The sequence below is a fragment of the Chlorocebus sabaeus genome, chromosome 25 (genome assembly GCF_047675955.1).
Source record: "Chlorocebus sabaeus isolate Y175 chromosome 25, mChlSab1.0.hap1, whole genome shotgun sequence".
NCBI lineage: Eukaryota > Metazoa > Chordata > Mammalia > Primates > Cercopithecidae > Chlorocebus > Chlorocebus sabaeus.
The window spans coordinates 24033309-24058340 of record NC_132928.1 but is presented as its reverse complement, the minus strand read 5'-3'; the positions used below and the strand labels follow the sequence as shown (position 1 = coordinate 24058340).

Below are 25032 nucleotides of genomic sequence, written 5' to 3'. Positions count from 1 at the left end.
ATCATACCTGCCGGCAGAGTCATTGCTAACTCTGTCCATGCGTACATACAGCCATGGGCAGAAGTCTGTAGACACCGGCAAAGAAGAGAGAAGGGTCCCTGGGAAATTCCACCTCGGCCAGGCACAGTGGCTCTTGCCTGTTATCCAAGCACTTTGGAAAGCCAAGGAAGGAGGCGAGCTCCAACTTAGAAGTTCGAGACCAGCCTGGGCAACATAGTGAGACCCTGCCTCTACCAAAAATACAAATAACTAGCTGGGCATAGTAGTGCGTGCTTGTAGTCCCAGCTGCTCAGGAAGCTGAGGTGAGAAGATCGCTTGAGCCTGGGAGGTTGAGGCTGCAGTGAGCCATGATTGCACCACTGCACTCTAGCCTGGGCAACAGAGCAAGACCCTGCCTCAAAAAATAAAAAAAATTCCACCTCTTCTGTCATGCCTTCTCTGATTCTTCCCTACTCTACAGTTGTGTTCTCTCAGGCCTCTGAAGCCCTGGAGCACTTTGCTTGTACTTTAGCTGAGGCATTTTTGAGACTTGCCATATTGTTTTCTAAATTATTATTAAATTGGCTGGGCGTGGTGGCTCACACCTGTAATCTCAGCACTTTGGGAGGCACTTTGGGATCACAAGGTCAGGTGTTGGAGACCAGCCTGACCAACATGGTGAAACCCCGTCTCTACTAAAAATACAAAAATTAGCCAGGCATGGTGGCACACACCTGTAATCCCAGCCACTCAGGGGGCTGAGGCAGGAGAATGACTTGAACCCAATAGGCAGAGGTTGCAGTGAGCCGAGGTCGCACCACTGCACTCCAGCCTGGGCAACAGAGCGAGACTCTGTCTCGGGGGGGGGGGGGGGGAAGAAATTGTGAGTTTCTCCAGGGTTGGAGCAATGTCTGAGTTTCCTACATTTCTCCTTCAGCCTCTCCTGCAGAGCTTTGCATAGAGCCAGGACTCAATATTGATAGAATAGATTCAGTCAACAGCAGTGCACAGCATACATTTCCCCGCGCAAGAGGGTGAAGGCTAGGGTGCAGACAGCAGAGGGACTGTGGCACGCATGTCGGCGAATTCCTGAAGATGGAAAGGCTTGGGGTCATATCTGCCCCAGACCGCTTAACAAACACTTAGTGAGCGCTTAGTGTGCTAGGCGTAATGGTGGCTGAGCCTGCAGAAGAGGCAGCCAGCCCTCTCAGGAGCAGTCAATCCACAGCTCTAAACAACAGCTGCCTATGTGATACTTGAATCTTGTCCTGCCCCAAATCACTTCTTGCCTTACAGGAGACTGGCTTTGGGGTTAGACTTGATGGCCTGATCTCTCTGCCCTCTCTCAGGGCTTCCTGCTTCAGAGATCGTTGGAGTATCTGTTCTCCCAATCCAAGTGGAGTTATGACACAATAATTCTTTTTCAAACAGCTTTACGGATATATAATCACATACATGATATAATTCTTGTTCTTAATGTTATGCCATCTTACAGCATCTTTCTCTCTTTTATAAGTCTGAAAATTCTGTTAACACAGTCTTCAGTTCTGAGAAGCCCAGCTAAGGATTCTTTCCTTCCTTCCTTCCTTCCTTCTTTCCTTTCTCTTTCTTTCTTTCTCTTTCTGTCTTTTTTTCTTTTCTTTTCTTTTGAGACAGGGTCTTGCTTTGTTGCCCAGGCTGGAATGCTGGCATGATCTTTTCCCAGGCTCAAGGGATCCTCCCACCTCAGCCTCCCAAGTAGCTGGGACTACAGGTGAATGCTACCATGCCTGGCTAATTTTATATATATATTTAGTAGAGACGAAGTCTGGCTATGTTGCCCAGGCTAGTCTTAACTCCTGAGCTCAAGTGATCCTCCTACCTCGGCCTCACAGGCATAAGCCACTGCGCCTGGCCCTTTCTCTTTCTTAAAAGCACCTTAAGACTGTGTGATCACATTGTAGTCCTAAACCACCTTCCCTGTTCCCCACACCCACCCACTCTAGCTGGCTTTATCCCACTATTATTTCTGAGATGGTAAGAGGCACGAGGCCTGGCTTCCTTCAGTTTAGAGATAGCACAAGTGAGGCTCACGGAGTTCCAGGGGACCTGGGGTGTCTCCCAAAGCCTCCTTCTTGGCCCCAACACCTCACTTTATGTCCATACTCCTGACTTTTCCCCCGAGTCTCCATTCTCCCTCCTCTCAGCAGATTTGATGGAAACAAATGTTTAGCTTCTGCTGCTGCAGTGTATTACAGTGTGAAATAAACACGGATGCCCCTTCTACCCTGACAACATAATACATTTACTGCAAAGGGATATAATAAAGTCTGTTTATTACAGCAATTAACAGAGCAGCGTTTGCCAGCATGCTTTTCAGTGGCAACCAGAAAAGTGCTTACTCCAGGTGCATAGATTTGGGAAACCATGCAACTTGAGCCAAAATGAAACCAATTAGAAGCTTAGTAAATGGGTCCCAGCCACCCCAGGAAACTTAACCATCCACGAGTCAGTTCAGCCAAGATAGAACCACAGTGCGGGAGTTCAGCATGATATAGATTCCCAGTTTACAGAATTAATCCAGACCTGTCGCCAGGGTTGTGGTCTTGAGGATGTGAAATGTATCCGCCCAACACAGCCACCCAGGTGCTGGGTTCAAATCTTGATAAACTACATAGGGGTATATAGATGGGGAACATTAGCACCATTGACTCTCAGGGGTCTCCTGCCACTGCCATGGAGGTGGGGACATAAGGGGAGGACTAGAAGCTGGGCCAGAGGGAACAGACAGAGAAGGAAGAGAAATCCTTTCATTAGACCCTGTCTTCAAGAGCCTGGATTGAAATGTGGCCGTCTTGAGTAGGTGTGGAGAGGAACCTGCTTTTCAGCCTGGAGAATGTATGCTATTTTGCTTTAGGCAGAAAGACTGGACAAAGACATGAAGCCATTTGTTCCAGTTTTTTGGTGGAGGGACAGAAGAAAGGGAAGTACTAGTTGCAATTCCCCAGTGAATCTGATTGCTAATTAACCAAATTTAATTCTCTATCCCCTTTTAGGAGGGCAGGGGTTGGATTATACGACCAACAGGACATTCTTCAGAATGAAGTTTGATTTTCCCAAGAAGGGAAGTGTCCGCAGTGTCATATGTGTGTAGGAAAAATTCACCCTGATTGGCAGCTCTTTTTTCTCTGGAGCGGTCTCTCAGGGAGACCATGGGGAGTTTTGATCTAGAAAACATAAACCTGGGTGCCTAAGCCAGGTAGAAAACCAAAGGCTCAAAAGGGCAGGGACAAACCCCTGTTAAACAGTTCCCTCTGGTTGAGGGGTGACCTAAGGGGCTCCCCTTTTCTCCATTACTCTTTCCCATCCTCAGGCCTCTGGGAGAAGATGCTGTATTGAAGGATGAGGGCAGAAGCCAGCCTGGCCTCTCTGGAACAGAGAAAGTTAGAGCTTTGAGCATCATGAGCAACGGGATAAAAATAGCAGTGTTGCCATGGCAACAGAGGCTGGGAGAGTCCTGAGGATCTGTCTGGGTCCTGCCATCTCCCCCTCCTGCCTTCCTCCCCTACCTCGGATGGAACACGGGAATAAGCTGAAGGAGGAGAGACGGCTGCCCCAGAAGGGAAAGAGACAGACCAGCAGCCCACGAGGAAAACCCTTGAACTCCAGACTTGAGGGGTTTCTGCCAGCTCCTGAGCTGCTCAGGTCTAGGAGCTCTTGGCTTTTGCAGTTTCTTCCTCAGTATGACGACTTCCTCCAGGGATGCCCTGGGCAGCTACCACTCACCCTCCTGGTGGATGGTCCTGACCTCCTGGGCTCCTCTGTGAAGAGTCAAGGTTCCTATTTCTTCTTCATGATCTATAGTTCCTATCCCATGGAAATTCAGAGAAGGGAACCCAGGTGGACTGGCCACAACAACCCCAACACAGTGTGCACTGACCACTCCAGGAATGGCCTGGGGGTCCAGAGGATTCACCCTGATGAGCCAGACACCGTTGTCAGCAATATGGACTTGAGGTGCTGTGTTTGTGTTGGGAGCAGGGTGATGATGGTGAAGGCTCTCTCTTGCTCTTGCTTTTGGGTCAGAGAGATAGAACGTTCATTCCTTGGGAACAGATTCTGTTTCTTGGTTCTTGTGGTATTGTCAGCTTGATCGCCTGCTGGGCACAGCAGCCACCTTCAGGAGGAACACCAGACCTCCTGGACCAGTCTGCAAGGAGCCCACTGAACTCAGCAGCCCAGAGAGTTTCTTCTCTGGCAAAAGTCCACCCTTGCAATTGTGAACCAAGTATCTGTCTCCAAAAGTTCCAGCCACATCTGGGCACATCTGATAAGTGTGCCCTTTATCATGCGTGCCTTCCTGTGAGGTAGGGAGGAAATGGGACTCATCGCCACCTGTTATGGAGGAGGCTGGGAGAGAGGAGGCAATTTGCCAAGGTCAGGAGTCAGTCATGGCAGAACACTGTGGGGCTGTGGCTCTCCATCCAGAAACGATCACCAGCACATTCCACCAGCACATCCCCAGCCACTGGGCAAAATGCACATTCAGCCTGTAGACAGGACAAACTCTAGCCTGAGGCTCTTCCCTTTGCAGAAGGCAAGGAATGAGGTGGGGTAGTTTGATCAGCATGGAGATGGGCACATGAGGAGCTGTGCAAAGGGAAGCCCATGGGTTACAAAACTGGAGCAGGGCGCCAGTCCTTGAGATCTCTTCTAGAATCACTTGAGCATCTTTCTGCAGGTGGTTGTGGTGGTGGTGGTGATGGTGTGTGTATGTGACAGAGAGAAAGTGAGAGCGTACATAAGAGTGGCGCCTGTGATGGCCTAGACAGGACCTGGAGTCAGAGTCCAGGCCAACTGACTTATTCCCTTTGGGCCTGGCTGTAGGAGGGAAGAGAGGCAGAACTGCAGGGAGCCCTGGGCCCTGGCTAGAGGAAGATACTAGCAGAAGCTCTGGGTGACTTGCCTTTCCCTCTCGCTCCCCCGCTCACTTCTCAGAGCCACCGTACCACCCTCCCCACCTGTCTGTTGTCTGCACAGAGTGCATCTGTGAGGGCAGAGGAAACCTGTGACCCTCTGGTTCCATAACCCTACACCCCACTGAGGCTCAACCTCCCAGACTCACAGAGCCCTGGACTCCAAAGGAGACTTAAGAGGAAATTCATGTAATCCCCTATTTACAGTTGAGGAACCTGAGTCTCAGAAATAAGACATGACTAGTCTAAGGTCACATGGTCATTAGTTTCCAAGCAGGGCTAGAAGCCAGGAGACCTGGCTCCCCGCTCAGTGCTCCTTGCATCCCACTCTAACACTTCATGTGTATTTCAGTTAGTTAATTATTGCTCTTTTTTTCTAAAAGTAACAATCTCCCTATATATTTCTATGAACCCATATGCTACATTCAAAAAGCCCTTCCCTGGGAGCAGAGAAGGAAATGACATTCTAATAAAAAGGTTTCAACCTGAGACAAGAAGCCCCTTGGGTCCTGTGGGCCAGGGTCCTAGGCAACACTCAAGTCACAGGGACCCCAAGCACCCTTCACACTTCTTGATTTTCCATTCAACAGCCTGAAGCCCAAGAGGGAAAATGGCCATGGGAAGTCCTCACTTTACAGATGGGGAAAACTGACGCCCCCACCTGTCTGCAAGGAGGAATAAGTGCCACACAGCAAGAACAAGAGGCCTGATCTCCTCCACAGAATCATCAACCCATGTGCCCCTCCCTCACCCCAAGGGCTCAGGGCCCCCACCTCAAGGTGGAGTCTCTGGGAGAAAACCATGGAGAGAGGATGGGAAGGCAGGGCAGCCAGGCCCACCCCAGAAGGAGTAGAAGCCTGGCCTGAAGTCAGAGGCCCAGGGTGCAGGGTCTGTGAATGCTGGAGCTGCTTTGGTCTTTCCCTATTCCCTGTACTCGTTCAAGGGCCTAGAGGAGGGCACAGGTCTCCAGATTGCTTCCGGAGATGCTAAAAGGAGCAAAGTCCCCATTTCCCTGAGAAGGAAACCGAGGGACAGCAGAATGTAGGGTTGGGGTGTGCCTGGCTAGAAGCTGCTACCTCCTACTCAGACCATTCCAGCTGCAGTGCTGGCCCCCACCTCAGCCCTGGGTGAAGAAGGGACTGCCAGCTTGGTGGCAGAGGACAACTGGACCTCCACTCAGAACATTTTGACCTTGGGACCCCACCCGTGTTCCCAAAGCCAGGGCTCAAGATATCTAGTATCCCTCTGGAGCCAAGGGAGTTCTCCCGGGGGAAGAAGCTCTCTGGATGGGCTCCCTGCCAACCCTCTGCAGCTGCAATCCCTGCCAAGGTCTGAGAGGCACACCTGGGGAAAGCTCTCCTCAGCCACCCACTTCCCAGGACGCACTTTCTCCACTTTCCTGACCTTTCCTCCTGGTGAGCCCGTGTGGTCAGGACATAACACCCAATACCTCTGAGTCTCCGGGGATACAGTTTCATCCTCTGCCACAGAAGTGACTTCTCTAGGACTGCAGCCTCGCAGGTGACCGCTAGGGACACACATGCCCTCCAGGTGGCTCTCCAGCCTCTGTATCAAGCTAACTTTTCTGCCCATCTCTTTTCCTCACCCAAGGCCTCTACTATCCAAGAGGACAGATAACCAGGGAGTTTTTCTCCTGTCCTTTGTGACCCCACTGGCCTTTATTGCTGAATCTTCTTGTTCCCTTGAGGGAAGGACTTCTGTTTATAATTCTTTGGATATAAAAGGAAATAACAGATTGTAGAAGGGGGGGGCTGGGAGGTAGGGGCAAAGGAAGGGGATGGAGGATGGGAGGAGGAGCTCAAGCTGTGCTCAAGCCTCATAAAGAGAACCTGGATCCCACCAAATCTGCCCAAAGTCCAGGAAAGGGCCCTGAGTGTGGGTATGAGCTGGGCAGGCAGAGGCTGCCAGCATAGAATGTACCCTTGCTTCTCCCAGGTTCTGGGCGAACCAGCCGAGGAAGCCTTTTGCCCTCCCTGGTTGCCCAGAGAGGCCCACATTCCAAGGAAAGGGGAGCCCAGACTCTCCTATCTTGAGGCCTTGACCTGTCTACCTGGGTCACCTGCTTACCTGTCAGAAGGGCTATTCTGTCCCTGGGGAGCTAGAGGGGATCTGACTCTGCTCCTTGGCTGAGCTGTTCCCCGATGCGGGAGAACAGGCTTACAGAATCTGCCTGAAGCGTCTCTGCCGCTGGCATTCCTGTCTGCATGTCTTCTAGCCCTGGAGAACTCCAGGATTAAAGACAAAAGGCTAAGTTATACCAAAATGAGGGAGAGAGGAAGGAAGGAAGAAGGAAAGAGGGAAGGAAATGTTTTTTTCTTTTGCTTCCTACCTCCTGGAAATGGGCTGGGGGTAAGGGCAGAGACTGAAGCTGGAAGGTTGATGGGCGTGGGAGATGAGGGGAAAAGTCAAGGAAAGTCCTAGAGGTCCCCCACCCCAAGAGTTTCCCCTGAAGGCACCACATACAAACGCGGTCCCCTCTATGGCTCCTGAGGAGAGAAGAAAAAGGCAGGGGAGACAGGAGAATCGAGGGAGGGCACGGCTCAGTGCAGGAAAGGGGTCCCTCGGTCTGGCCACAGCAAGACATTCCCTGAGGAGGGGAGTCAGGGCCTGGGGAACAGGCCTCCCCCGATCTGTGCCGCTGGCAAGGAGGCGCCGGCATCACGAACATGGGTGGGTCATGGCCAGGGCTGGAGGAAACACTGCTTTCCAGAGAGCAAGAACAGAGGGAACCGCGGAGCCACCAGCCACCTCTGCCCTCCTCCTCACTGGGATGACCACCTCAGGCTTGGCCCCACCTGGCCCAGAAGGATGCTGGGAGGGGGCTGGAAAAGGACTCATGCCCCGGTTCCTGGAATCCCAGGAGAGTCTCACACTTCCGCCCCAGAGGCCTTCTCCAGGGTCAGGGCTGCTGGAGGTTCTCTGCTAGAGCAGCCAGTTTCCTATTTAGCAACAGCTCTCCTAGCCCAAGGCGGCACATCCCTCATGTGGTTACCCTGAGAAGAGTCCCCCGAAGCTCTCAGGGCAGGAAAGAAGTTTCGCCCCTTGGCCTCCCTGGGGCTTCTCAGTCTCTGGAAGGCATGCGGCAGGTCCTGGGGTTCCCCCTTGTGTGGCTGGGGCCTCTCTCCAAGGAGGTCTGAGAATTGGAAGCTAATGGGTGTGGTGGGCATGAGAAGGATGAGAGGCACACAGGAGGCTGATGCCCTCTGGTGAGAGTCAGGCTGAGAAGAGCACTGGCTAAATCAAGACTTAAGATACACACATGGCTTCCTGCTCCAAGCCCCAGCCAGAAGCGGGCACCATCAGGCCGGGGACCTGCTGGGGGCTTGATGGAGGGGCCCTGGTTCTGCTCACACCGCCGTCTCCCGCTCTCTGTGAACTTCCTCCTTCTTCCTCTTCATTTTGCAGAAGCCATGGAGACCACAGAAGCAGGCGAAAGTGAACTGGGGCATGCCCTACACCAGGCTGGGAGAACACTCACCAGAGATCTGCAGGGAAAGGCAGGGGAGGGAGATGGGGCAGGAGAAAGGCAGGAAGAGAGAAGCAAGCTGGGGTTAATGCTCCCAGAACCCTCTGGGTCTGGCCCAGTCATTGCCACTCCCTGAGGCGGCCCCACTAGGTCTCTCACACCGGCTGGGGGAGGAGTCAGGCCTCCAAACAACAGCTCTTTGAAACCTCAGTGTTTCCTGATCTGTGTGGAGCTGATGTCATTCCTCACATTGGAGACTGGGTGAGTCCAAGGTAGGAAAGAGAAAGCCCAGCTGCTGCCTCCTTTTTTCCCCTCCCACCCGCTCTGCCTCACCTCATCACCATACACCTGGTTGGGGAACAGGAAGCAAGCTGGCTTAAAATAGACTCTGGCTTGTGCCACCTTACACAGGTTCCAGCTGGGGGCTTTCACTCGCTTCTGCAGGTCGCACACGACAGGCCCTCCTCCATCCAAATGCAGACCCCTTCATCCAGTGTAGCTTTACTTTGACACCTGGGACCGAGTCAGATTCCTCCCTTGCGTAACAACCCCAAGTTGTCTGACACCCTAGGAAAGCCTATAGGGAGCGATTATGCCCTTCCTTTGACTGCTCAGAGCAATGCAAATCCCATCCTCACCATGCAGAGAACAGACAGCAAAGAGGGTTCTTTTAGCCAACAGGCTCTTTTATTTAGCACCTATGCTGGGCAAAGGGGTTGAGAGGTAGATGCAAAAGGGTAAAGACATGGTTCTTCCCTGGCACATAAGTCTGAGGTAGAGGCTGAGGCTGGATCTGCCCCAGCTGGACATGTCGTCCTCCACCTCTGGCTAACCAGGCCCTCAGCAGGAGCCAGGGGCTGCTCTGGTATCTGTGGCAGTCTGGCTGGGGAAGAGAGGGAGCTTCGGGAGCTCAGCTTCAGTCTGCAAGAGTATCCCTTTCTACAAAGGCTCATTTAGGTTTCCCTAGCCTTAGCCACCTGCAGATTTTTCCAGTTCACCTCTCTGCCCTTCCTCTGCCCCTGGGCCTATGGAAAGGGAGCAGAAGTGCATTCAAGTCACTCAAGCGGAGAAGCTGAGAACAAAGGAAGGAAAGCGCCCTGCATGGAGGTCAGGCCCGGGCCTGGTCTGAATCACTCCTCTCTCCAAGAAGAACATGAGAACAAGCAGGTGAGTGAAGCCCAAGTGCTGCGGGGAAGGAGGGAGGCACAGGGCTATGCCGGAGGGGTTAGGAATAGAGAAGCATGAGGCACTTCCCTTCTCCAGCCCCTCAAGCAATAGAGATTGCATAGGATGTCCTGGGCTACCCTAGCAAGGCACATGTGCAAAGTGGTTTCACTGCCTTTGAGGAATGTGGCATGGCCCAGGTGGTGGCTCTCTGGACAGTTCCACTGGTCTGGCCAACCTTGCCCTTTTGGAAAAACTTCCTTCGTGTTTCTCCAGACAAAGCTGAGGCCCACACCAAGCACGGTGCCCGGTGGAGCCAAGTCCTGTCAAGATTCTCCCCTGCCTCAGTCGCTCAGCATCCCAGTAATACAGCTATTAGCTGTAATTAATAGGTGCAATGCATTTCCACTGGCCAGCTGGATGGGCAGGAGGCCCAGCTTGAGTCAGCATGGGTAGGTAGGCTGGTTATTTAATAACCCGATTTCCAGCATCATTTACACACCCACTCTGGCAGAGTATATATAGTTAGCAGAGAGCAACCTCCAGGATATATATAGAGCCGAGACACAACTACTATATTTCTAGATCTATCCACTGCAGCTATCTCTGGATCCCTCCTGTGACAAACCTAGAGAGAGACAGGGATCCAATCTGGGACTTAAGTGGCCTGGGTTCTATTCCTGGCTCTGATGCTAACATGCTGTGTCATCCTAAGCAAGTGACTACATCTCTCTGGGCCTTCATTACCTCATTTTAGTGTGTACCAGGAGGTTAGGCAAGGTTTAACACTAAGACCCCAAACCTAAGGGGGTGGAATCCTAGTTTGATCAGGAAGAAGGGAGGGTGGGCAGGTGGATTCCCTTGTAATCAGTTATTGTCATGTGTGCACTTCTCTTGCTGGGGGTGTAAGTTAAGGGTACGATCAACAAAGCATTCCCATGATTATTGAAAAATACATGGGGAGAAACTGACAGGCACAACAAGGCTGATCTGGGAAGGAACTCACAACTAAAACAAGCCAGGCATGTAGCAGCCCCACAAACAGGTCAAGGTGCAGCTTAGGGTCTCTGGCCTCAGGGTGCATCGATCCCCTTCCCTTTCCACCTCACTTCCTTTTCAATGACTGTTCTTTCTTAAAAAACAGCAAAATATACCCCCTTAGGTGACCCGTTCCTCCCCAGGGTCCTTTGGGGAATTTAAGAAAATCCTGGCTTTTTTGCTCTGCTTGTCACTGTAGGGAAGGATAGGGTGTGAAGTCACAGGAACCAGACCTACACATCAGAGGAAAGGAGAGCTAATGAAGCCGGCCAGGAGCTGGGCTAGGGGCTGCAGCCTGGCTCCCAAGAGGTGTTCGAGGGCTGGCTGCCTCAGTGGGATTCCTGGGTCCTTGTATCTAAGAGCAGAAAGTATAATAAACGGGGCCTGGTTATTCTGCTTAGATCTTTGCTCTAAAGTGCTCTGGTTATCCTTCCTTTTCTCTAACAGGGTCTCTAAAAGGGTCCTCACTGTAAGGTGCACAACTCCAAGCCCGGGAGGCTGTCTGGGCTCTGTCTGCAGCAGGCAGATTGCTGGGCCGGCCCCTGAAGTGGGGGGACATGGGGCAGAGAATTCCAACCCACTTCAGTGTCCCTGCCCGCTGTGAACCCCACTCCTCCCTCAGAGTCCCCAGCAGCAGGTACCTGGGGAGTCCCTCTGCCAGGCTGTGGTCTCTGCTCCTCTCTGCTCTGCCCGGGCAGGGGTCCTGTCGACTCTCTTCCCTGTCTTTACCCCTTCACCCTTGGCAGAGGGCTCCAGTACCAGCTAGAGGCTCCCTGAAGTCAGGTCCCTTTGCTGCATCTATTTGAGGGGGAGGAGTCTGGACTAGTGCCTGGGTCCATTCCCCACACATCAGAGCTCCTCATGGGAACTCCCCTCCCACCCTCCCGCTCCTTTTCCATGCCCATAGTCCAGGAGGGACTAAGGAATGGAAAAACAGCTCCCAGAAGCCCAGAATAGGACAGAGAGGCGGGGTGGACACTGGACAAACCTCCTGCTATCACACAGTTGGCTGCATCTGACTGCAAGCTGTTGGCCCTGGCTTTTTCCCCATCCTCCTCTCTGGCTTTTTCCCAGCTCAGGTCCAAGATGGTTTACGGTCTGGGGGCATAGACGATGCTCTGCCCAGCAGCTCTGTGGAAGCCAAGCAGAAGAGATGCCAATCCATCCTCCCCCACCACTAGGAGGTTCCTCGGCCTCCCTGCTGATCCCTTCCCTTGGCCTGACCCCCACATCTCTCTGTGCCAGATACTCTCCCAGGGTCCTCCAACCCTTGCACCTCTGGCAAAAATGGGGCAGTGAGTCAGAGGCAGTATGAACATGTGGAAGAACCAAGAGAAAGAGGAGACTCAGAGCAGGCCAGAAAGTAAGATAAAAAGAAATCCAGGGCCCCAGGCTTGCAGACCACAAACTCCTAGGTGTCTCGAATTTTGGCAATGTCCTTCATCAAAGTGGGCGGCAGCGGGGGTGGAAGGCTAGGAAGCTATTTAAAAGTGTTGGGACATGCCAGGAATTCTCTGATAAACAAGAAGAGGGATATTGCGCCCCCCACGACCCATCCCTTCATCTCCCAAGGTGGAGAGCAGAGGCACTCTCAGCAAGGCAACCGCCACCCTCACTCCCCGCCACCCCCCACCCCAGGTAAAAGGCAAAAGAGAAGTGACCCAGTAAGGAGGGTGTGCCCTCGGCGCCTCTAGAACAAAGCTGAGCCCTCCGCCCCCTCCCCGGCTCCCTTAGCACCGCGCCTCAGTAATTAAAATATGAATTCACCTTCCCTCCCTGAGCCATTCATCACTGCGAAGGGAAGCAGCTGCGGCTTAGGAGACCGGATTTGGGGGATTAGCTCGGGCGGTGGAGCAGACACACCAGGAGAAAGAATTAAAAAGGAAGGGGGTGAATTGGGTTTTCTCTCCCCACCTCCTCCCTCTCCCTCTCCCTCTGGCCACCACGGAGCCTCCTATCCCACCCCTTCCCCCGAAGCCTAGCCTCTGCAGGTTTCTGGGAACTGTAGTCTACAAGACCGTGTTGATAAACAGGCAGGCCAGGGGTGGGTAGTGGCACAAACTACAGATCCCAGGACTTCTTCCTGGAGTTGGCAGCAGCAAAACTGGGCACAGGCCTCCAGTCTGGGAGAAACCCGCATTCTCCTTGGAGGTTAACTCCTTCTTGGCCTGTTTGAGCCTGAGCTCCAGCCTCTGGTTCACCAAGCTCTCTGGAATCACAGGCCAAGGCCTCTGCCTCCAATGGCCTTCAGAGGCCACAGACCCTAGCTTGCCGGGCCAGCCCCCCTTGTATCTTGCTTGCCCACCTATGGAGAAAGCTCCCTCCACTTTTCCAGACTGCAAGGGCAGCCAGGCATTCTCAGTGGTTCTGAGATTCTCGGGAGCTGGAGAGGTCAGAAGAGCAATAGTCCTGAAATGTCTTTGTGGCCTGCACCCTAGGTTTTCCAGCCTGGCTGGGCAGAGGCTGGCCCACCCTAACAGTGGGCAACATGACAGAGAGCAGCAGCTGGGAACCAGTGGACCAGACTGTCAGCGCCAGAACGAACCCCAAAGGTCTGACTTTAGTGTCAAACTTTTGAAAGCTGGGGACAGAGACTTCCCCACCCCGCAATAGTCTTTATATTTAGGAAGGAGTATGGCTTAGCAGTCAAACTCTATTTCCACTAAAAATGGAACAAATACAATAAGAGAGAGTCATCTGAATTCAGTGTTGTTAAACACGGGCCCACTCTCGCAAGGGAGGCCTTATGCTGGGTATATCTGAGGACTGTAAAAAAGACTTAGATTGCTGGGAATAAAGTTTCAGCCATCTGCAGGCAGGGGACAGGACATACGCAGCCCTCTGATCTGTGAATCCTCCACGGAGAAGGGGCATGAGGGCAACTTGCTTATTCAATGCAGTTGAACAATTATGTGAAATATACAATTGCGTATCTTCTCCGGGCCTGTCCCATGGGCAGTAGCCACAGAAGACAAAGAATAGAATGGAGATCCACCTTTGTAACTCCAGAAGCAATCCAGGCCCAGCCCCAGCAAAGCAAGGACTGTCTTGGGTGAGTTGCTGAGCTGTGGGCTTGCTCTATGTCCCTGCTGGTGGCAGCTTACCTCTTTTCTCCTAGTTCACACTTCATTCAACAAACATTTACTCAGCCATCCCTACAAGTGCCTTGCTAGAGCTTCACAGAGGTTTAATCTCTGGAATGGCTCATCTGTACCCTTCCTCCCAGGCCCAGCCCAGTGCTGGGGACTACCCCAGCAAACTGAACAACAGGATTCCTGGGAGGGACCCAGTTGCAGGGGGCAGGAAGCGAGCATGGCTCTAACCTGGCTTTCCAGTTAGGAGATCAGGAGTTAGGGAAAGCAAATCAGGTGCCTGGACAGCCTCAGAGCAGGGTAGGGAATAGGATAGGCTCACTGTGGGCCCAGGGCAGCTGGACAATGAGGGAGGTGGAAGAAGGTGCCAGCCATCTCTGAACTCTGGGTGAGAGAACCCAGAGGGCAAGTAAGAAACCCTGGCCAATTCTCATGCCTTGTTCCTTTCACCATCTAAGCTGGGGCAGGAGGGGAAGTAGCCTGGATCAGCCCCAGCAAAAACCCAGCTGGCTTGGGATTTCTCTTTGCTTCTCCTATTGTTCTGATCCCCGCCACCCCCCTCCACCCCACCGCCCCACAACCTCCTGTGGGAAAAGGAAAACCAGTGATGGACAAAGGGTGATTGGAGTTGGGCCATGGGGCCAATTTGTGGACGTGCATCCAATAGAGACCTCCAATAGAGACCTCGTGAGAACAACCTCCCGTGTGGGTACAGCACTCCCTGGTTTTCAGAGTACTTTCCCATGCATATTGGTGTTGGCTCTCCCAATATGCAGCATGATGTGCTAAGAGCATGGGTTTTGGCACCAGACCATGTGGGTTCAAGTCCCAGTTCTGCTCCTTCCTATCCATATGAACTTGGGCCAATTTCTTAGCTCCCTGTGCCTCAGACTTCCTATAAGTAAAATAGGCTAATAGTAGACAGGACTGTCTGGAGGATGAAACGGGTTAGTGCAGACAAGGTGGTTAGAATCATGGGGTACATAGTAGGTACCCAGTAAATGTTGGTTGGTGAAATTAAGGGCTCTGAGATATTATAAGAAACTTGCCTTCTGATTGTCAATACCAAATCTAGTGCTTTCTATAATTCTTCAGTGGTCTGTCTTAGACAGACTGGGGACTGGAACGGGGGTAGAAGGCGGGACACAAGGATGCTTCCTCTTCTACCACAGCCACCTGTTGGAATCTTCCAGGATGGTAGGGATAAAGTCAGGCCGATTTAAAAGGGGGCAGGGGAAGGAATGTGGGAGTGGAGACAGGCATAGGGAGGAGCCAGGCAAGCAGAGTGACAAGCAGGACTAGGGCAGGGAGGGCTGGTGCCCTTCACACACTGCAGGAGGGGGCAGCTCCTGGAGACAGTAGCACACCAGGAGCGAGGGGCCCTGGAATCCAGCCTGCCGCCCAGTGGGAAGCGCCTGCCTTCCTAGTTTCACTCGGCAGAAACCTCCTCTTCCCTTGTGGCCAGCATGGAGTGTTCCCATTTTAGCCTCAGAAAGAGCCCAGAGGTCTCCTTACACAGAAAAAAGGCTGCGGATTCCAAGCTGACTTCGGAGAAAGGTGTGAAGGAGTGAGGCACTAGCACAGGCCCAAGTCTTCATGGCCTGAGGCCCTTGACTCCAGCCCCCAAATCTCTGGCCATGAGCCAGGCCTCAGTAACTTGGCAAGGGGGAAGGAACCGACTCAGAAAGCTCAGCACACCCTGAAGGTCTCCTTCCTTCCTCAGAGGGAATCTCCCTCTGGAATCACTGGCCCAGTCTCTTCATTCCAGAGTGAGGAAACAGGGCCAGAAGGGAAGTGACTGGGCCAAGGTCACACAGCCTAGCCCCGATCCCAGGTTACCAGATCCCATGATGCCCCACCCCCAAGCAGAGTCTCCTTCTGGTGCCCCTTGGTGGCTGGCTCCGAACCTGGTCCCGTGGGAGGTGCAGTTGCTGCAGGAGAAGGAGCTCGCCCCTCACTGTAGCCCATGGCTTTTAGCCCTACATGAGTTTGGGACAGCAATCACATAGGAATGAAAAGCCATAGGCCACAGCAGAGTGGAGGGGTCCAGCGGCAGGAATCTCACAGGGAGGTGAGAAGCTGAGGCACCTGAGAAGCCCTCACTCCCCTTCTCAGCAACCCCCCCACCAGACCCACCCACACTGCCTCCCTCCAGGACGAGGCCCCCCAGGTTAAATTCTCTCACCATCCTCTACCACCTGCACTAAAGCCATCCCAGTAATGAGTTTCCAGTTCTTGCCCTACAAAGGACTCACACAATGGTCCTCACTCCAGGGTATGAGGAGGGGTGGCTTCCTGGCCATAAAGGACCTCCTCAAATTCCCTTAATTAGCTTCCAGCCCCCTGCCCAGGGTCCTTAACTACCCCTCCCCTAGAGAATAAGGCCGGATCTTTTCAAGGCTGTGCTGCTGCCAGTACCCAGGACAGGGGGGCCCCAAGTTAGCCTCCCTCCTTGCAAAGCTTAACTCTTTCTAGTCCAACCACCGGAAGCACAGTGGGCAAAGGAGGGTCTGGGTAAAAGAGGGCAGTGATGACGACCTGCCCTTTGTTTAGAGGGGTAAATAGGTTTCTTGAGTGCCCCCAGGGGTGGCGGCTGGGCCACCCTACCCAGACCAGTCTGGGTGGTTACCGACAACACCCATTCTTGCATAGTTCAGAGGAGAGTGAGATCTCCATCTCCAGACCCAGTTGGAGGCAGAAAGAGGGCTGCAGCTGAAACCTCCCCAGGCTGAGGGCAGCTCACTCTGGAGTCATCCCTGACAAGGCTGTGGGAGGGGTGCGCAGTGCCCTGCTGCTCTCATTGGCAGGACATGGGGGTTAGTACAGACATCTCCAGGAATGGACTGAAGAGCTGAGTTGAGGGGAACCAAGGTCTCAGGGCCCTGGAAAAGATGTGTTCTAATCACAAGTACCATTTTCCCAGCCCCTCCCCTGTGACGGGTCAGCTGCAGGCATCAGCTTCAGAGAAGTGGGCCTCTAGGGCTCCGGCTAGCCCAGGCTCAGGAAAGCCCCAGGGGCCTCAGACCTCTCCCAGGGGTCCCCAAGAAGATGGTAAGAGGCCTCAGGCCCAGATCAGGCCCTACCTCTGCCAGGCAGTAGCTGCCACTCCCACCCCAACTGTACCCTCAGCCCCAGGGCCACACTTGCTGGCTCTCTGCATGACCCTGGTTGAAGCAACCTGCTTTCACTGGACAGGAATCCTGCATTCCCCAACAACAGCACAGCACAGCACGGCACAGCACGGCCCTCCACACACTCCAGCCATGCCCAACCTTAAGGGCCAAACAACTAGGCATCCTGCAGCCTCCCACCTGAACTTTGGGTCATCCACCCCAGCCCCAACCCCCTCTGGTTCTCCTTTCCATCCTTTCTCATGGGCCCCCAGAACCCCAGACCCAGGCCCTGCATAAAGCCATGGACTCTAGGCAGAATGCCCTCAGCTCCCTCCCAGGGGATGCTGGGCCAGGGGCTGGGGGTCCCAGGGGCTGCTCACCTGGCGGATTCAACAAGGCCCCCTTTCCCTCGCAGTCTGCCTCACAATTCCCCGCAGAGCCACTTCCTGCCTTCCAGGCAGCCACTCACTCCTCCACTCACCCCCGAGAAGCTCCACGCCCCAGCGAGGGCAGGCCTCCTCCCTCCCCTTGCCCGCCCACCACCGGCCTGGGCTGAGCTGTACCCAACTCAACTTGACTCACTTGTGACCCGCCCCTCCCCCAGCCCTGAGGACGGTGGGGGTGGGGGCGGGCTGGGCAGGCAGGGCGGTCAGGTATTCCTTCAACCCTGACTTGGGCCTGAGTAACAAAGGTCTCATTGAGCCTCTGGCTGTCTGGTCGGTGAAGCACAAACCTCTTGTATCTCTGGCTTTTGATCTCACTCCCTCTGAACCAGCCATGTATTACTCACGTCCCCCTGCCGGGCCATTGGTGCGGAGGGGCTGTTTGGTCCCTCCCTCCCTCCCCATCTCCTTTCTCTCCTTCCTTCCCCTGCCGCTCCCCTCCGGCCTTTTTATAGTTTAATTTTTGGCAGGAGACCTGAGATGGCTCCCTGCAGGCCCCCTCTCCTGCCTGGCCCCCTCCCCTTCTCCGCAGCCCTGGTTCCTCTTCTCACCCATACCCCTATTCTGCTCCTACCACTCCCCTGCCCTGGGAGGACAAGGTCAGCACTTGTCTGTCCTTCCATTTCCTTTCTCAGACCTGCCCGAGCCTGGCCCCCTCCACACACCCTCACCCAGTCCTTCGCTCGGATTCCTAGCGATAGCCTGCCAATCCCAGCTGCCTATCCCTGGGCACATGAAGGGCTCAGCCTCTGGCCTGCCTACCAAACCCAGCCCACCTGACAAGCTCCAAGTAAGCTCTGGAAGCGGGGCATCTCTCTCTAAGGTGTCTGGGCCAGAGGGACTGGGCTGGGGATGGAGGTGGGGACAGCCATCATGTCTCAGGCCGGACTGAACCTCACTTGGAATATGGAGGAAGAAGAAGCAGGTCAAGCCTCACCCCCTTTCCCGAGGAAACCCTCCTTCCTCCAATCCAAGAACCTGGGCAGTGAAAGGCTGCTGCTGGGCAAGAACCCCAAGGACTCCCCCTCCTCAAGCTGGGGCCATGCCCACGATTCCTATCTCCTCTGTGCCCACCACAACCTTTCTGCAGCTTGCTGGTGGTGAGAACTGGGGCCCAACAGCCCAAGGGGCCCAAGGGACATCCCCTGTATATAAGGGCCACCTTACAGGGCCACTGGAACATTTTCTCTTTTGCTTCCCCTGGCTCTATCCCCCAGGATCCCTTTCCTTCTTGGCCACTCCAGGGAGAGAGGCAGTCACCTTTGAGGTCTGAGTTCTCCCCAGAAATGCCAACAGATGCTAAGAATTCCCATGGTGGCCAACTCTAGAGCCCTGCCCATCCCCCACACCTACCACCTGTGGCCTCCTCTCCACTTCAGGAGTTTCCACCCCTCCCTGGCCCTCAGGTACTCCTATTCAGCTGGATTTGGGAAACTTCTGCCCCAACAGAGGCCCCATTCTTCCTGCCGCAGGCTCCCATTGTCCCTCATGACTCCACACATTCTTGGGCCTCCGTGGAGACAGCCACCCGCCCTGCCAGCCTGCCCTTGCTGTCAGCACGCCTGGGCCCTGCCGCCTGTGGCAGGAGTTGGGGGGAGTGGGCAGGGGGGTAACCAGGAGGGAATAAAAAGAGGTGAGAGACAAAACAGGAGCGAGGGGGAGATGGAACTGAGAGACACAGAGATAGACACAGATAAATTGTGAAGAAGAGGACAGAGGTGATAGTAGATGGAAATGTAGAAGAAACTCAACAGGAGAAAAAAGGAGAGAAGGGGAAAAGAAACTTTTTTTTTTTTTGAGTGAAAACTGTGTCATGCATCTAGGTCCCCCTTAATGATCATCTTTCAGTAACACAAATATTTATTATTATTCCCATTTGGTAGATGAGAAAACTGAGGTTGATGGAGGCTACAACTTGCCTGGATGGATATTTTTTGCTCTTACAGGAGAGGGGTGGAGAAGCCTGAGAGAAAGAGAAAGCAGAGAGCCAGAAAAGAAGAATGCTGACAAAGAGAAAGTGGAGGCAGAAGTGGAATGCAGGCAGAACCGGAGGCAGCAGGGAGAGATGAGGGGTCCTGGGGGAAGAGGTGGAGGGAGGGCTGGGAAGAAGACCTCAGGTGTCCCTGGCCTGATTGGCTGGTGGGTGTGCCCTCCCCTCCTCTCTAGGAGTCCCTTAATCTTAGCACAAGCTGCAGAAGCCAGGTCCAGCATGAAAACTAAAGCCTGTTTCACTAGGGAGCAGGGTGCAGCAACTCCCTTTTTAGGGAGCCCCCAGTCCCACCATTTCCTTCAAGGGCACACAGTTACCCTGGACCTCAGCCCACATCAGGGCACTGGTTGGAGATGGCTCTGGTTGAGGCTAAGCCAGGAGGAGAGCTCCTTTGCAAGAAGAGTGAACCATTACCCATCCACAGCAGAGAAAGACACAGAGGGAAGGGCCAGGGGGGCAAACTGGGATCAGTCCAAGAAAGGAAAGAAGTAGGACTGTTCCAACAGGAGCCAGTGGGCTTCCTGTCACTGGAGATCATCAAACACAGAGAACACAGCCACTTCTCAGACCCACTGCCTGGCACACACTAGCTGCTTAGTAAATGATAAGCTAATGTAGAAGGGATCCTTGCACCTGGAAGTAAGTTAGATAGATAAAACCTAAGGTCCCAACAACTCCAAAATTTCATGAGTCTACATTGGAGCTGACTCGTCCTCTCAGAGCCTTTCATAGACTTACGTACCCTTTGCAGGGACTTAGAGCTCAGCAGACCTGCCTTTGCCCATGGTGGAAGGGAACCAGGGTATTAAGCCACTTGCCTTTACCACCCCACATATACTCCAACCCAAAAAGACTAAATCAGAAGCATTTCAGATTATTCGATAGATGTTGGCTGAATGGTATAGGTATACATTCAATGAATGAATGAATGAATGGTTGATGAAGCTTGGAAACAAGAGCAAGAGATCTAAGCTCTCCTGTATTTCAGGCCTGGTGTGTGCTTGGAGCTCCTTCATGCCTGTCCCCTCAGGGAAGAGAGTCCCTGGGCTGGAACACGTTGTGGGGTGTGAGTGGGGAGAAAGCCTGGAAATCTAATTCCACTCACATGGGGGTGGGAAGGCACTGCTGAAACTTCAGAGAGACTCAGGGGATCTGATTCTGCTATCTGCCCCAAACAAGCCCGCAGATTGGGAGTTGTGGTTCAGACAGATCTGTGCATTCAGTCCCTGGCCCAGAACCAACACAAGAGAAGGCTAGTTTCATGAAGACGAACCCAGCAGGCTGCCACATACATTGTCCTCCAGGCCTGCACTAGACCAGCAGTGTGCTTGCTACGGAGAACAAGATGACCTCCTTATTTTTAGGCCACTAGGTAGCCTTTCCCCATGACTCCGGTCCCCTCTGCTCCCAGGTTCCATCTCTACTCCAAACCATGGACAGACAGCTCAGGTTCCCTCTCATTTAACAGCTTGGGAGCCCCCAACTCCCTGAGGTAAAGTGGGGTGGGCACTGCTCCACTGAGCAGGAAAGCACAATTTTTTCCCCCAAGGGCTTTCTCTAGTTGTTCCAGGAGCCTCAGTTCTGAGCCTTCCCAGGCAAACAGAGGGAGGTCCTAGCCTGGCAGCCCTGGGCTCTTAGGGAAGGGAGAGACGGGAGACCTGGCAGTAGTCCCAGGCAATGAAGATAGCAAGAGACCCAGGGGCAGGAGAGCAAACACAGGCAGAAGCTGGGGGAGTCTCTGCAGCCTGGGTACCCCCAGCCTCTGCATCTGATCTCCACTAAGCTCCAAGGTTGGGCTGTGGGAGGGAGGACACAGGGAGGTTCTTGTGTTACAAGAATCTAGCCTCCCCAAGTCCAAGACCCAGGCCACAGTTTTGCCTCTCAGCCAATAAAGCTGTTAAAAGAAAAATATAAGAATGGGTCACTGGCAAACTCACATGCATTTCAACCTAAGCAATTTATGAATATCGAAATGTCTCAGTGTCTGCCCAAGCACTATTCCTGCCCCCACCCGTTTTCTTCCATGCCCCTCCTCAACCCCCATGGGGTGATGGTGCCCCAGCCTAAAGAACTATGGAGCTGGGCTCTCCCAAGCCCCTGTGGAGTACCTCTTGGAGGAGGAGGCAGACAGAAGAAGGGTGGGGAGAATGGCTTCAGGGACAGCCACTCATGTATCAAACATGCACTGAGCACACACAGTGGGACGGGCAGTGTGCTAGGCGCCAGGAGACAGTACTCACTGAGGCCTGGCAGGCAGTCCAGTGGGAAGACAGGCCCACCTGCATATGACTGCAATTCAGAGCAGTCATGTCAGCAGGACTGTGGTTTCCCCCGCCACCCAGTCTTCTTGTCACCTCTTCCAGGATTACACTGAACTGGATCCTCCCTAGTTGAGGGTCTCTCCTTCCTCTTCATGCCTTTAGGACAGTAGTCCCCAGCTCTGAGACTCCTGGATGTTCTCTTTGTGTGTGGGGGTGTGCGTGGGGTGGGGGTGTGTGTGGGGTGGGGGTGCGGTGGGGGTGGTGTATGGGCAATGGGAGGGGCCCTGAGTCTCACAGAGTGCCCAATGCCACTTGGAGGAAGTGTTACCTGGTGTTAGTGTGTGTTTGTGTGTGTGTGTGTGAGGGATCCTCTTTTCCTGCCTCTGTGGCAGCCCCAGTGGGGCAATGGAAAACTGGAATTGAGTGACTGAGAGACAGAAGTTGTTTGCAGCCCCAGGCCTCCTGGAGGGCATAAGCCACCAAAATTACCTCTGAAGGGGGTTTCTTAGAGGACAATCCATTTCCCCTCAATTCAGAGCTCTTTGAACAGGGGTTCCCATCCCAGCCTCAAAAGAGCTGACTTTCCTCCAAAGTTAGCCCTTTTTAAGGCTCAAGTTGAGAAAAGTTGTTCACTGGCAGATGAAGGTAGTATGTTAAAAAAAAAAAAAAAAAAAAAACTCATCAGGAAAGATTAAATCAGACCAAAAGAAGAATTTGTTAATGAGGGTTAAGGAAAGGAAGGCAGTATACAAGTACTTCCAAACAGAGGCTGTGGAATGCTGGTCAGAAGGGAGGGCTCTCCCTTGGGCCCCCAGACGCCCTCTCCTGACCAGCTCAGTACTGGCAGGGCTGGCCAGCTCTTGTTCCCCGGGGGCACCCTGTTATGGACCCTTTCTCAGAAAAGGGGGCAGCTATCCTAATTTAGCTGCCTTCCTGGGCCCCCACCCGGCCAGAGCTCCTCCTCCAGGTGGGCTCCCAGCTCCAGCCCTTCTGAGGTATGCAAGGGCCCCAGGGATGGGGAGGTGGTGGGAGGCAGGCTTATGGCCAACAGGTCCCGCCAGACCTAGACCCCACAGACACAAAGGCTAGGAAGGACTCTGATGTCTGTGGGGAGTAGCTGGTGTCCCCTCTAAGCCTGGGACCGTGTTTGCCTCCACATACACTGGAGTTGGTGGTTTTGCCCACAGACATGGCTTCTCCCAGGCCCCAAACTGGGGTCTCCTGGGGCCCTCTGTTCCAAGGGTACCAGACAAACATATGCACAGGTGTCACAAAGCCCTGATCCCTATCCCCTTTACAGCCCCTTCCTCATACCACTCCATACCATGGGGTATAAAGGAAACAGTGGCGGCACTGCAAGTGGGTTTCACTCAGCGGGGACAGGAGGATCGGCTACCTCCGGAGCCAAGGCTCCCTCTCACAGTCCCCCCAATCCCACCAGCGGCAAAATCCTTTAAAAGGAACAAAGGCAATGGGGGCGGGGAGGGGGCTTCCTCTTTGGTCGACCTAGGGCGGCGGTTGACGCAGCCTGCCGCCGGTCAGCTTTCAGGTGAGTGCCTGAACCCGCATCCCGCCCATGCCTCAAGGTCCCCTCTTCTCCCAGCCAAGCCCGGGGCAGGGAGGCAAGTCCCCCTCAGCCGCTCTCGGGTCCCCAACCCGGCCAAGGGGTCGCCTACTCGCAGCACTTTCTGCCTATTTGTTTTCGCTCAGTACTCACAGTTTAGATGCTAAGCCGGCTCCTCTCGCACTCACTTCCTTTGTCTCTCTCTCTCTCTCTTTCTCTCTCCCCCTCACCAATCTCTCTCTTCCCTCCTTGTCCGATTCTCTGCTGTAGCTTCCAGTGGAGAAAAATAATTATTCTTCTCAATGGGTTCACACAGGGCGCACGCACACACGCGCGCGCACACACACCCCGCCGAGGTACCCAATCAATGCACAAATCTTCGGGGTCCCTTTAACCTCTGCGGATGACTCCGGGAGTTAATTATGAAGCCTATTTCGGCGCGGCATAAATATGCATTAAGATAGGAAATGACAACCGATGCGCTGAACTTCAGGGAATTGGCATTTAGACGGACTCCGTCTCGCCGCCCCCCACTCCCTCCATGGCCCCATGAGCCACCTCCACAGCCTCGCGCCTTCCCGGGCTCGCAACGCCTATCACAAGCTTCCACCCGGGCTTCAGGGGGCCCCCGTGGCGGTATGGGCGCTGCGCCGGTGCCGGGAGACCCCCTCGTGCGCCCTCTGCGGTCGGGGCAGACCCTCAGCCGGAGCTTCTTCCTCCCCCACCCCTGCAGGCGGGACCCAGTCTGCGACACCCCCAGCACGGGCTCAGCCTGTGAACAAACTCCGAGCTCAGTACTCGGAGGAACTGGCGAGAGCGGGACGGCTACCTGCCCGCACGCCCGAGTTCCGGGCACAGCTAGAAAGACCGGGACGCGATTCAACTCCCAATCGGGTGAAAGAGCCTCGCGCCTTCGGGTCCCGCCGCCCCCGGTCGGTCCCGACCCGCACACACATGCAGGCATTTGCACACACGCGCGCACACACATGCGCGCACATGCACACATATGCACACCCTCGCGCACACAGACACTCCCGCGCGCGCTCACGCCCGCACACACTCAGGGTTATAACAAAGGAAGAGGGGCCAGCGCTGCCTTACTTTTGTCTCTCTTCTCTCTTTTGCAGCCCCTCAGCCCCAGGGCCGGCGTGCCCGGCCCACCCCGCCCTCCGCGCCCCCCCCGACGGCCGCGGGCGGCCGGCATTCCGGAGCAGCGCGTCGGAGCTGCAACTTCGCGCCTAGGCGCCCGCACCTCGCAGCCTGGCGGGCGGGAGACAAAAGCTGCGGCGCCGCCGCCGGAGGCCGCGCGGCCAAGGTGTGTTCGCTAATTGTCAGGAAATGTGTGTGTGTGCGGCCGGGAGCCCGCAGGGGCGGGGGAGGGGGACGGAGGAAGAGGAGACCCACCCCTCCTACCCCCGCCACTCGCCAGCGCCGGGTACCCGAACCGGGATTAGAGAATAAATTATCTGCTCTCTTCTCATTGGGCTGTGGCTGAGGACGCCGTCGGCGGCGCCGGGCTGGGAGCTCTCCCGGCTCATTGCATTCACCGCACAGCTCCAGCTCGCCTCGCTTCGTGGAGGCCGAGAGCCCGGGGCCTCGGCTCCAGACACCAGGGGACACCAGCCAGCTGGCCGCGCCGCCCCTCCCCCGCCACCCGGCTCGGCCTCAGCCCCTTCCCCTCCCAATTCTGGCTTGGGTCTTGGGGACGAAGATACTAGGGAAAAAGAGGCCCAGAGGCCGAAGATCCCAGTATCCTTCCTCTTCTCCCGCCACGCCCCCTTCCCGAGGAGGCGGAAGTGGGAGGGAGGGCAGCAGGGGTCAGTCACCTGAGCCCAACCCGCTTCAGTCAGAGAGGGCTTTTAGAGCCCTCGAGAGGATCCCTTCAGTGACCACGGCCCATGTCCTGCCCCACACACAATGACAAAGAAGAGATGGCACTAAGGATC

General features: G+C 54.5%; 2 protein-coding genes across 7 annotated transcripts in view; both read right to left on the bottom strand.

Moving 5' to 3' along the window:
- The window catches only part of LEMD1 (LEM domain containing 1), a 72772-nt gene extending 48329 nt beyond the window's left edge, over positions 1-24443 (bottom strand). For 3 of the 5 annotated variants that reach the window (XM_007988735.3, XM_037985650.2, XM_037985651.2), the window contains exon 1: positions 17209-17304. The gene's annotated coding sequence lies outside the window, so the exon portion shown is untranslated. Of the gene's footprint in view, positions 1-17208; positions 17305-23239; positions 24124-24338 lie in introns of those variants that run through there. The other 2 variants (XM_073011560.1, XM_007988736.3) reach the window with 2 other exon arrangements.
- Positions 2932-17298, bottom strand: BLACAT1 (BLACAT1 overlapping LEMD1 locus). 2 transcript variants are annotated; one of them, XM_073011561.1, is made up of 2 exons: positions 17209-17298; positions 2932-8440 (listed from the first exon to the last, which is right to left on the bottom strand). In XM_073011561.1, the coding sequence occupies exon 2, from the start codon at positions 8402-8404 to the stop codon at positions 8303-8305; it is 102 nt and encodes a 33-aa protein (XP_072867662.1). In that variant the 5' UTR covers positions 8405-8440; positions 17209-17298; the 3' UTR covers positions 2932-8302. The 2 variants fall into 2 exon arrangements, with proteins under 2 accessions (XP_072867662.1, XP_072867663.1); XM_073011562.1 differs by lacking the exon at positions 17209-17298 and adding an exon at positions 12391-17201.
- Positions 24444-25032: the final 589 nt, after the last annotated feature.